We start from the raw sequence: 13,084 nt of genomic DNA on the forward strand, positions 1-13,084 counted from the left end.
GCTACATCAAAATACAACTTGCTAATTAAAAAAAAGAACAAACAAACCTCCCCCCCACCCCACCGACAACAAAAACTGATCTCTAAATGTTCTTGAGAGGTAAAATCATACTTCCACATACTCACACTCTGACAAAAATAAAGAAATACCTTTTTGGCCACTGCTCAGGCCAGAGATCTTGACAACAGATATCATTCACCATGTCCTGATGATTGGTACCATCTACCAAAGTTTTGGTAGAGAGATTAAATAATTAGTTTCTACCTGCAGCAAAGAGAAATACCAGATGTTCTGCAAGTGAACGAGAAAGTAAAAATTAGAAAACCATGAACAATATATCCAGAACAGGATATATTTTTGGAAAACATTTCCAAAGTCAAAAAGCAACTGTGCAGCACTCTTTAGTTGCAGTCTTAGTACAAGCCTGCAGAGCCAACTTAGGTAATCACAGCTATAACAAAAGTACTGTAAATTAATCAAAATACTTCATCAAAAATGGGGAAAAATCTAAAAAAAAAAAAAAAAATTATCTGAAATGTCTTTGTAGAAATTTCTGCAAAGCTGTAGGGTTTCCCAAGCTATACACTAGCTCCAACATGAGAAAGAAAACAGTATCATTGCATATCCTCCTGTCTTCACTGGGTACAGGAGTTTTACAGGTCTAAGTTGGGAGGTGCAAGCATTTTTCCACCCTGGCAGATTTTCACCTGCCGGTAAGAAAGGCACCAACACAGCTGGTTATCAATCCAGCTTTAATTTATACCGAAGTGGTGGTCAGAGATGAATAAGGGGCACTATAGCACAGCTGGAAGAACAGGACTGGCCACTGCTACAAAACAGAATATCCCAGGATCTCAGAGGTAGCTTATACAGCCTGTATAACAGATGGGATGCTCAGAAGAAAATTGGAGGACAAAGTTCAAAAGCTTAAGCTTGAATATGTAATTCCTCAATGGCAATGTGTTTCCTTTAAGGGCAATGGTCAAATTAACCATTACCAAGTTCTATATGTTAAGAAAAATGCTAATGCAGAGGCACAGAATACCTGAGGGAGGGAAGATATTCAGAACCTGAAATCCAAGTCTCCTGGAGGGTGCAGTGGAGGGTGAGGGCATGATTTCTGAGGAACAGAGAGCTTCTATCCACACACTGACTCCACGGGCTCTTATTTAATGCAATACATTCCCTGATAAAGAGAGTATTGGAAAACAAGAGTTGTAAACAAATGCTAGGAGCACTACCAAGAGTATATCTAATTCTAGTGGCCCTAGAAAAAAAGAGCACTGAAAAAAAATGGTTAAAAATAATCAGTAAGGAGAATCCTTTAGGAAAGTCTGCTTTGTAACAAGTTTTGACAAAGCATTGCACAACATACTTCCTATTGCCTTTTCTCTACTAGAATATAAAAGACCTTTTTAAAAGGTCAAATTCTTGTAGTTTAGAGAGTGAGAATCACAAAACCACCATCTAGCCTGCAATGCTCTGCAATAGTGAGCATGCTCCTTTGCTAAGAAAAGTAGGATGACCCATCCATGCAAATCCCCTTTTACAGCTTCCTCCCTCCTTTCAGTTTTCAAATTACTCAAGAAACATATCATTTCCTAAAATACATTCATTGCTGAACTAACCCAGCTACCTATACCAGTGTTTGGAGACCACTTGTGTGTTATGATTAAGAAAATTCAGTGGTGCAACTCCCTCTTTTGTTGTGTCAGTCATATGAGATCACATATTTCCTTACCATAATCAACTCTCAGATTCACCTTCCCACTTCAAAGCTTAAATTTGTACCCATGAAATTTCTTATGTGAATATTTGTTAATGCTATCTTAAAATTTGCCTGGTGTGAAATTTCCATATTCACGATAAGAAGGGGAGGATCCTTTTCCAAATGAACAAAAAACCACAAGTTCCTATGCAGCACTACAGGTCAGGAGGCAAGAACTGTCGTTATATTCATAAATGGTCAGTGGCTGGTGCATGAGAGTTGAGGAAAAACAAGTATCAGCATTACTCAGACAAATCAACTACTAAAGACAAACAAATCTAATTATCATGTCTACATACCTACACTAGAACGGGTATGCCTTTAGAGCACTTGGCTTTTGACATTACTATTTTGATTGGTTTTTTCTCACTATTATATTCAGTAACTATGGAGCCTCCCTAGTGCAATGTTTCATCGAACTATCAGCAGTACCTTGATTGATTCTGGATCACAGGAGAAAACAGTGGTGCATTTTATTGCTGTGTAAATGCAGCTCTGCCCTGAAAATTACTTTATTCCTGGTAGTTCTCAAGGAGTTCCAGTTCAAACTCATGGAAAGCATTTGAAAATCTTGAAAATCTGAAGGAATAAGGGAAAACAAACACATCAGGTTCAGGATTACAAAAGAGTTGCATATTGGGCTGATCAAAAAATTGCCTGTTCCTTTGCACACATGATATTCATTCCCTCCATTTCATGGACATTTCATTAAATACATATTTTATAGAGACACGGCACCACAGATGTGCAACAAAAACACGTGCACAGAGCAGAGCACCCCCAGGCCAAGCTCTCTGCGCATACAACTTCATGCTGATGTATCTAGGCTAAAACTCGTGAGCCGATTCCCGTGATTTTCAGTGAGACAAGTCTCTAGAAATGTTTTCAATTCAGCAAAAAGCTGGAGCGTCAAGTAAGCCGTTTATGGCAGCTCCTCCCATTTGCAGCCCTCCCCCCTACGCACAAAAATCCTTCCTGTTCTTTGCAGTAGAGTTATGATCTATTCCCCGGGGTGATTCTGGGGAGATAGTGCATGCAGTGGGGAGATATTACAGTTGGCAATAATTCAGGACCCAAAAATGGGATACAGCCCATAGATCCCCTAGGTCTTTTCTTATAGCAGAGCTAAACCAGAATTTCTATCATGCTATCTGTGACATTAAAATCTGTGACATTGGTCAGGCTCCAACAAGATGGGGGAAACATAGAAATAAGCTTTCCAGTCAAATCTGGGGCAGGCTTTGTGACAATGTGTTCCTTCACCCATTTCCGGTCAAACAAATTTAAATCTGTGGAAGAATGAAACAAAAAAAGAGTGAAAATCAAAGCAGTAAATGGGAACGCTGCATATAAAAACTTCTTCTCCTCCTCTCTGAGAAATTTATGGATTGCAATAGTCACTCCAGGAGACAATAATCTGAGGAAGTGAAACTGCTCCAGGAACATCACATGGGTTGGTAACGATGAGGTGCCATAGTGCGGTGCTCACCAAAACAGGGCCACCTCAATGGCACTCCATGAGCTGCTGCGGGCTGGAGAGCCCTGCAGAGCCGTCCCCCGGCCACCCCTTAAGGATACGCATTTACTTACATACACAACCAGCCCTACTCAATCTCTAACTGCAACATCGGCACAGGATAACTTTGACAGCTGAAGCCTTAGCCAAAATTTCAGAAGACAGGAGGCCTACATGAATTGTAGCTGTTCCCCTCTTTGATGGTTAGGGAGACAGATTTAATTGCTGGAAATAACCTGGAAGGTCATCACATTCTTAAGAGAGAAAAAACATTTTGAAACATTATGTATATTTGAATAAAAATCTGTCAGAGCAAGAGGCCTACTCAGGGAAAGATGTTTCAGAGGCACAACTCTAGGAAGGCCTCTGATAGAGTAATTTGGAAGAAAATTATTCATGGAGTTTGTTTTGGATTTTTTTCTAGAGAATTATTGAGTTGAATTCAAAATACTCCAATATAAGCAGAATTTACATGTACACACACACAAAATATAACGTAAGCAGATCCGTATGGTCCTGGCAAAGGGTGGAAAGGACATCTGTTCTAAAAAAATCCCTCATAGGTATGCTTTCTTGAAAGTTTAAAATGCTTCACATCTGTTTCCCTCCCAGCTGGCAGAAAATCCACAAGGCTGCAGATCTCCTGATCTGTGCATCAATCTAAAAAATACATTGCAACTTTTGACACAAGAAACCCAGCTTCACACACTCAACTGACATTTAATTTTCCATTTGCTAAACTTGGGGCAAACAGGATCCTTTCAAGCACCCTGTCTATGCCGCAGCCATTTCATGTTAAACATTCACAGCAAATCGCAGTGTAGGGTACCTGTGTGTGTTGACTCCTCTCTTAAATCTTAATTCTGCATTGTCCAGTTCCTCAAGAAAAAATTCTAATCAGTGCAATGCTGAAAACAAGGTTTTCTACAGAAATTCTGCCTACAGTAGAATCTGCAGCATCACTATAAGAGACCACCCACCCACAGCAGGGATGCAGCTCACACCCGCCTCTGGGCCAGAAGAAATGTAATAAGAACAAGTTTGGCATACAGTTACCTCTTCTGCACACACAATACCACCTAGGCTCTGCTTGCTCCCTCTCCTTTTGCTGTCAGATTTAAAACATTTTTGTCTGTCTTGCCAAAGCCAAAGGCTTTAGTTGTTGGGTTTTGTTTTTTTGTTTTCCTAAGCTATGAGGCGAGGCTCCAGGCCTCTCTGATGTAGCGATAACATGAAGTCTGTTCCAAGTTCCTTTTACCTAGGACGTACAGTTTTTTAAGTTACAAATTCTACTGTCAGTGTCCACACACCAGCAGAGACGCTCATTTATAGAATACAAAATATCAGGGATTTTTTGTACTTACATGCTAGACAGCTTTTGAAGCTGTATCCCTTGTCTGATGCAGACAGCTTATGGACTTTCCTTCTCTATATGATTTTCCTGTATGCAGTTACAGATACACAGGAAAGCGTGAATGGACTTGAGAGACTAGAAGGAAAAATTATTGCCAGAGCAAGGACTGCTCTCTGACAGAGCTGTGGGAGGGGAAAAACACACACACAAACAGACACTAACTGGAATGACAAGACAAAGTATTTGAAGGAAGCTGAAATAAATTCTGAAGCAGCATTAAGAGCAAATGTCCCCTCTTGCTTTTAGCCTGGGAGGGCAGTGACGTACACGGGAGGAAGAGCATGGTGTGCAACAAGGAGGATTCAAGAGCAAGGTTGACTGGCAAAACAAATGATGCATGACAGAAACATCAAATTGCTGGAACACCCCACAATAGGGAACAGAGTATCTCAGGAGCTATCTGGAGCACTTATTTGGCTTGCCATACAAAAGCATGTTCCAGAAATAGCAACTTAAAGGCACTTTATCAAAATATAAAGCTCGGACAACGTAGCTGACTACAATTCAGGCAGTCTTTCAGAATTTACAGAAAGTGCTTTTTTACAGCTGTCCCAAAGAACCAACAAAGCATGGTGGTTATCTGAGGGGAAAATAACATGACATACACAGAGGTACACAGCAGAGGCTGCTAACAAGGCACAGGCCTTGCCGACTCTTCCAGAGATCACTTGTCTGGTGAGAGCTGCAAAATGCCCAGAGATCCCCTGATGAAGAGGATACTGGGCTGTAAAACCTGCCACTTCAACCACAAGGACAAACATATCCCTTGAAGATGTAAGACTCTTCCCATATTTTGGTTAGAAGAACTTTTTTGGAAGAAAACTCTTTTCTAGAATTGTTTCTTAAAAATAAAACCCAGCGAAAATCTCCACAAACTCTTACAAAACCACACTGTAACCACCCAGTACATCTAACAGAAGCAAAAGCTTTTCTAGGTTTTAGCATGCAGACAAAACCTAACAGAGGGGAATTTTGGGTGTGGGATGGGGAAAAGAGTTAATTTCTTTTTCTTTTTTTGAATTGTCCATTGATAATATCCCCTTCTTACCTTAAAATCATTTTAGGCATCTTGACACAGTGCCTTAAGTACAGTATCGGGAGGGTTCTGTTTTGTTTTTTTTTTCCTTCCTTTTTCAGTGGCAGCTGGAGTCCATCCACTGGAGTCTCTCCTCAATGGCAGATTTCAGCCTCCTCCCCCCCAGCACTCCTGTAACACGCTCAGCCATGCCAGGAGGCAGCTGAACTTCCCCATTTCAAGTTTTCTCTATAAACAGGAACCTAAGGTCTGTGCTCAGTTTAAGGTATGGAAGTTAGGAGACCTCTGAAGGGGCTTTTCATTTATTTGTGAATTTGTGAAATATTGCTTAGGGAACTTCAGACTTTAGGGAGCATGTCAGGAGCTTCAGCTTAGTCCACCAGGACAGAGGGGAACAGCCAGACCCACCCAGGAGGGTACTGGTGACCCAACCTAGGAAACACAGCTCTGGTACAACCACTGTCCCACCACTGCAACTTCTCTCCTAGTTGTCTTGCCTGAAACCAGTTTTCTTGTCTTGCTGTCCTGGCAGGAACCCTTTTTTCCCCTATGTTCCTAAACCTTCTTAATTCACTGCGGTGTGAAGTCATCCACATTTCTCTTTCAAGCAAAAAAAAAAAAAAAAGCCTTGAGTGGCCACATCTGTTTGATGCTTGCATACATGTATGCTCACAAAGACACACCATGCACATTAAATACATTAAAATGTGTACACTGCCCAGTCTTCTAAATTGTATAATCCTACTGTAAGCAGTTTTTCATTCTCAGTTGATTAAAGTATTAGTACATAAAACATCTGTCAGAAATAAAGATTAGACAATGGGCTCAGACTTGTCAGAAGGAAATCAAACAAGCAGCACAAATATCGCGCAAGTAAAATCCACCTCATGTAATATTAATCCTTTCATTGCCAGGAACCAATTCTATTGGCATGAGGCAGCGGAAAGGAGAGTTTGTTGTTTGGCTCGGCCAAGCTTATATTTCACAAGGACATTTTACTTACTTTTATCCTGATTCAACTGAAATACTGCACTGAACTGAAGGAAATATAAGGGGGTGTAACACATCTTACGGGGTGAAGCACAAAGTAGAAAACGTAACGTATTGTTCAGTATAATTAATATAACATTCAAAATTTAAATTTTGCCTTATTTTCAAAGACAAAGCCAGAATTATGCATTCTAGGGATGATTTTAAAAAAGAGGCTGGAACTTGACACGCATCATACACAAAAGCTAGTACTTGTTATTTTTAATGAGAATTACAGTAAGATCAAACCGAATAAATGCTTGGTTCAATATTACCCATCCACACCCCCAGCCTCTTCCTCACCTATCCTGGAACTTCTATGGTGAAAAAGAAACCAAACCAAAGTCTGTGGCCATGTCCTTAGAAGTGCCCTTTTTATGTAAAGCCCAATTAGTATCACTTTGCATGACGTGCACCCAGCATGGACACATACTGCAAGAATCCATAAGCTTGCCATTTTGTAACATTCAAGTATTTTACTGTGCAACTTAAACATTTTAATGCAGATTTTGAATTTCCATTTTCAATCATGTAAAACGGGATGCTGTTAATAGTTTTATGCCTTCAGCGGAGCTTCCATACTGAACTTCAGCTTCACATGACAAATACCGCTGCTGCAGCTACCTAAACTGACAGCAGATGCTGCTGGCCCAAATAGGACAGGGCTCCACCTGCCCACTCTTGCCTCCACCATAAGGGAGGCTCACAGAAGACCAGCCTACCTACCCTTCAGGAAGACTCCTGCCTTACTGAGCATCCCAGAAGAGGTAGCAAAAGCCTTAAGCTGAATTTGGAGAGAAAGGGAGCAGAGCCTAGAAAAGCATACCACTGCACAGCTGCCCCCAGGGCAAAGTGGTACGTGATGTGGTGGGTGCACTGGAAACAGCACAGCACGACCTTAGGACATCTGCTTGTTGCTCAAGTTAGAACACCAGCATTCTCCTGACAACTCAGGGGTGGCAACGATGGTTTTTTTGTTTGTTTTTTCTTTAAGCGAGAATAAACATAAGGTATTGTCTGTGTTGCACATTTCTTTCTTCTCTACCCCACCCTCCCCTTTTGTAAAGGACAGAAACCAGCTGCAAGAAATGGAGATGATTCAAAACCTTTTAAAAGGCTGAGAATCTTTCACAAGGAATATATTAAGCAAATTGTGACCTTCTACATCCGCAACTGGACAGAGACTATCAGGAACGTGGAAGCATCATGGTATTTAACATGACATATCCAAAATAAGCTTGTACTTTTTGCATGACTTCCAGAAGAAAGCTTCTGGCAGAACCCTGGAAGGTAGACTGCACTTTGCATCAGGACAAATACCGATTTGTAATCCCCTGCGACCTCTCAATCAGCTATAGTAGGATAATGCTAATAAGTTATTAATCAAAAATGGAAAAGGGAAATGTCATAAGACTTGAAAAGTAAACAAGAACAATTTAGGAGTGCCAGCATTATTCACAATGCTGAATTAACTTATTTTTAGGCAGTCTAGGAGGTTATTGAAAAAGCAAAAGGGTTCTTCCAAAATCATAGACCCAGACATTGCAACTGTGATCACAGCATCTACTTTATATACAGAAGGAACCAGAACAGAAACAGAGAAAGAAACTGCAATATATTGTTTTGATTATTTTATTTTTTTTAATCTTCAAAATTTTCTGCCTTGAGACAGGAATGCATGATAGATAGAAATGGCTCAAACATCTTCACATGAAACACTCTTAATCAGAATTCATTCACAATTATTTTTCTAAAACATCTACAGTTACATAATCCCACCCATTTCCATCCATTATCACAGATTTAATTATTTGTTAAACAGTAGTTGCCAGCAATTGAAAGCTGTAAGGCTTTGCATATTAGTAGAGTCTTCTGAACTACAAACACAAGAATATCACAACTATAACTCTCACTTTACATGGCAACCCCAGGTGACAGATGTTCCAAAAAGAAATGTGTTGCTTATGTGGAGTTCATAAAAATGATACAGAGAGCTCTGTGCCTCATTAGCTCTAAAATCCTTTCTCCTTTACTAAGATTATTTTCTAAACCTACAGCATATTCCTCATTTGGAACCAAGGACTTTGATGAGTTGACCTTTATCTTCCGTTGCTGCTATCTGGCACATTTGCAAGTCAGGCATACTAGAGCTCTCCAGTAAATATGTACAGAGCAAGATGGGTTGCTTGGAATCCATATCTCCCTCCACCTGAAGGGAACTACTTTGAGGTTTTCTGGAACTGTTGTAAACAAGAGGATATTTTTTTATTTTTATATATATGTGTGTATATATATATTTATATATTTTATATATAAATGTTCTAAATGTCCTTTGGGAGTCCATTTGTTTTTATCTTTCCAAATGATGACTAAATACCTGATCTGTAGCATTTCTCCTGAGAAGATACTAGTAAGGGAATGACAGTTTTGATGCACTTTGGAATGGCACAATCACGTAAACGCTTGCACAATTAAGACTTATGAACTCATCCAAAGTTTCTAAACATGATATTCTAACTAAGAACTAAAATACCAGCACAATGCAGCAAGTTAAAAAAGAGAATTCTATGTAATCAAAATATAAACAAGTACATAGGAAATGGATATCTGTCAGTAAATCTATATCTTTTTAAAGTAGGAAACGTATGCACTTAAGAAAAAAATGTAGCTATCTGACAAACTTTGTAAAAAAAGTACTTTCCAAATGCATAACAAATGCCAAGGTATCCTGTAACTGGCCAGGTATAGCCACATGAGAGCTGCATGACTTAGAGCAACCTGGGGAGGGGTGGAGTAGAAACAAAAATCACAAAAACAACAGATCAGCAAGTCTATGAAAAGTAAAAAAAAAAAAAAAAAAAAAAAAAATCACATCATTGTCTAAATTACTGTATGCTTATATCACAATTGCTAAAGGAGCTGGGGGGGGGGGGGGGGTGGGGAAGAAAAGTAGAGATTGCAGTTTAATGATTCTTAGAGTTACCTCTAAAAATTCAGAAGAAAAAAATTACCAACTTAATACACTAATCCTAAGCACCGATTTAATAATTTAAGTTAACTGTATATTTCTCCTACTAGGGATGGAGCAAGTTCTGCTTGAAGGCTTAACATTTAACTCTGGAGCCCATCTGACTTCTGTGTTCTTGCCACGCTTCCTCTGTTGTTCACATTAAAGTCACTGTAAAGACTCTAAGTTGCAAACTCTCTAGACAAGCAATTCTTTGAAGACAGAGTTATGTCCCACAACAGTTTAAATCAACTTTCAGGTCATGAAAAGTGAAACACGCCAGTATTTGGTTAGTCTGTAACTGAATAGTCTGTGAAAATGGAACAGCAAACACTGTTCCTTGACAGGATTTGCCTTAGAACTAGCAGCACCCAGGGCAGACCAACTGTGAACACATCCAGATTCCACTAGGAATTAGTAGTGTTAGAAAACTGCATATGTGTTAGATCAAGAAGGCATCGCCATACACGTGGCATTGTTACATTGTTTTTCCTCTATTTTTCTCATTGAGAAAAAACAAAGGAAGACAGCCCTACAAAGTTTTTTGGTTGTTTTTTTTGTTTGTTTGTCTTTGCACCTGGAAAACGCAGCACAGTACTCTCCAGCTGGAACAGCTCAGAGCTTCCCATCAGCTTAGCTCTTTCAGAAAGCACTTTCACATAGTTAAGGTGGTCTACTTCAGCTAATTCTCAGAGCTAACTTTTTTCCAGTATATATTTCATGCCACTTCCTGACAGCAATTTCAGAACTGAAATGGATCTATGGTAATGTCCACTACTAACTGCGACCAGATATTGACACAGACCATCAAGCCAGGCCCTTGGGATGGTTCCACACATTGAACTGAAGCTCAGACTAAAAAATCTCACTGAAACTCAAAAGCTGGAGTCGTCATGATTCTCAGCTACTTTTCTCTATTTGAACCCTCACCCTGTAATGAAAGCACGCACACCAAGGGAAAATAACAACCGCCTGAGCTGGGAGTGTTAAGACACCGGTGAGTTATCTTGCTGCTCTTCAGTGACTGTGGATTCACTGTGCTCCTCGCTCATCTCATTGGAGGGCTCCTCATAGCCCGGCTCGGTAGGATCCAGGCTGCTCCCCTCGCTTTGCTCCTCGCTTTGCTCTTCGCTGGCCTCTGCAGACTGCTCCAAGTTGCTCTCCAAAGAGGCTGGAGAGCTGCCAGTTACACTTTCGTTTTGGTTCATTTCATTAAAAGGCTGTGAGAGAGGTGCAGGAGACTGTACAGAATTTTCACTGACAGGGATGGGCACTTTGGTTGCACCGATGTCTACAACAATGTCATTTTGTGGTAGAGTTACCTTCTCCACAAGTTTCCATTGAATAATACTCATGTCTTTTCCTCCAGTTGAAATCAAGTGACCATCGCTATGGGTGAAGCTGACATTTGTCACATGACTACTGTGAGCGCTGTATTTGTGACTTGGAGCCTATTGAAAACAAGCAGAAAGATAAATCACATACTTGACAAGAAGAGCACATGATACCGAAATCTAAAACTATTTTTGCTTAGCCCTTCAAGAGATCTCTTCATTCACATATGAGTAATGAATTATATTTACATTAGGTTTCCCCCCACAATACATCCTTTCATAAGGCTTGTAACTTGGGACAGATTTAGATCTTTGTGAACAAAGTAATGGACTTAACAACAAAGCCAGCAAACAGAAAGCGTCAAGCCTCTGCTCCAGAACTTAAGGATAATTACTGCCACTTCCCTTTTAGGTATATTATTTTATATTTTCTGTTTTATATATAAACTGAATGGGGAACACCATGCTTTTGTCTCTAGCACTGTTCTCAGATATAAATGAGCTATTTGGCTGCCAGGTTCCAAAACGACCAAGCTGGAAGCAGGTATCTGGCAAGGAAAGCTTCATGCAATGCAAACAAGCACATAGACTAGACTGGTCTAGACTTACCTTTGGCTTGGAACAGGGATACTGAAAGAGATGGACCTTACAAAAATCATCAGCAACCGCTATCACTTTTCGGTTATGGGATCTGACAAGGGCATTTATGTCTGTCCCATCTGATCCTTCGGGCCAAACTCCTAGGATAGAGTAGAACAGATATTTAATGAGGATAGTTTTAGAAACGAATTAAAAGACAACCCATAAACAAAAACAAAATCTATAAAGCTGTGAGAAAAGGCAAGCTTAACAAGAGGTAAATATTCAACTGGAAAATAGAATATGCATTGCATTAAATGTCATTAATATTTTGCTAGTCTAATAGCACTCCCCCACCCCCTGTTCCCCCAAACCCTCAGCCTCAGCCAAGATAACCTCTCGGGCTTAACGTACATTTCCTGTTCAAAACCTCAGTCTTATTTAAAGCTTATCTTAAGTTTGCTGCTAAAACTGGCAACTCTTAATTTAACACTTTCATTCATGCACAAATGTTTTAGAAGCAAGAATGATGCCGAAGCACAGAACAAGCCCAGGTACTGTAGATTATGCAGAGATTTCTTTTGGTTTTATTTTAAATCTTAGTATTTGTATGATTCAAAGGAGACAACTGATTGATGATACTTTGCACAGAAACCCAGCCTGTACGACTTTCATAGATGTAAGTGCTGTCAAGTGCTTAAGTACAATTCAATATGCTTTTAAGCGAAAAGAATGACACAGATATGTCTAGACAAAAGAATAACAACATCGCCTGGATGAAAAGCACTGAACAAATTGGGGAGAGGGGAGGCTCTAATTTTTACAAAAAATAAAGACCCTAGAGATTCCCATAACAAAACTGATGATTCACATCTGCAAGAAAAGCTGAACAAAAGGTAAGCAAGGGGTTCTAAGATATTAATTTATGCCAAAGGTACCATATTTGTACAGGTCAGACTTGTGTTTCTGAGTTCAGGAGTTATGAGGAATTCCTCCCCCCCACCCCCAAAAAAAAAACCTGTGTGTCCAAATGACTGAGAGGGGTGTTCATTATCAGATATGAAAATACCTTCTTCCTCCCTTACAATCACTGACTTTGGTAAAATAAAAAACATGTGCTGTCCACCATTTTATACAGCACAAACAACCAACTTAGAACTGCCTTGTCTTTTTCAAACTCCCACACTATCTCTTCTTGTTTTTAACCAAAATGGCAAATAGCATTTAACTTTAAAGTTGTTTTTTTCCATTCTTCAGTGGGTGGAGTAAGAACTTTATTTTCTCTGAAGAATAACAAAGGCAGCTTGTTAAGCTTGTTACAATGCCAATAAGCTACATTGTAGGTAATTTACTAAATAAAACCATGAAATGTTAAGGAAAGTATTCAGAAACATTTTAGTG

The 13,084-nt window shown here is 39.7% G+C and overlaps 1 protein-coding gene across 6 annotated transcripts in view; it reads right to left on the reverse strand.

The window, feature by feature from the left end:
- Positions 1-8,379: 8,379 nt before the first annotated feature.
- The window catches only part of EML4 (EMAP like 4), a 165,287-nt gene continuing 160,582 nt past the window's right edge, over positions 8,380-13,084 (reverse strand). For all 6 annotated transcript variants that reach the window (XM_074863605.1, XM_074863604.1, XM_074863602.1 and 3 more), the window contains 2 exons: positions 11,714-11,844; positions 8,380-11,221 (listed from right to left, as the gene is read on the reverse strand). In XM_074863605.1, coding sequence (XP_074719706.1) covers positions 10,757-11,221; positions 11,714-11,844 — 596 coding nt within the window. In that variant the 3' untranslated portion in view covers positions 8,380-10,756. The remainder of the gene's footprint in view (positions 11,222-11,713; positions 11,845-13,084) is intronic.

Source organism: Strix uralensis, chromosome 3 (assembly GCF_047716275.1).
Source record: "Strix uralensis isolate ZFMK-TIS-50842 chromosome 3, bStrUra1, whole genome shotgun sequence".
Classification (NCBI taxonomy): domain Eukaryota; kingdom Metazoa; phylum Chordata; class Aves; order Strigiformes; family Strigidae; genus Strix; species Strix uralensis.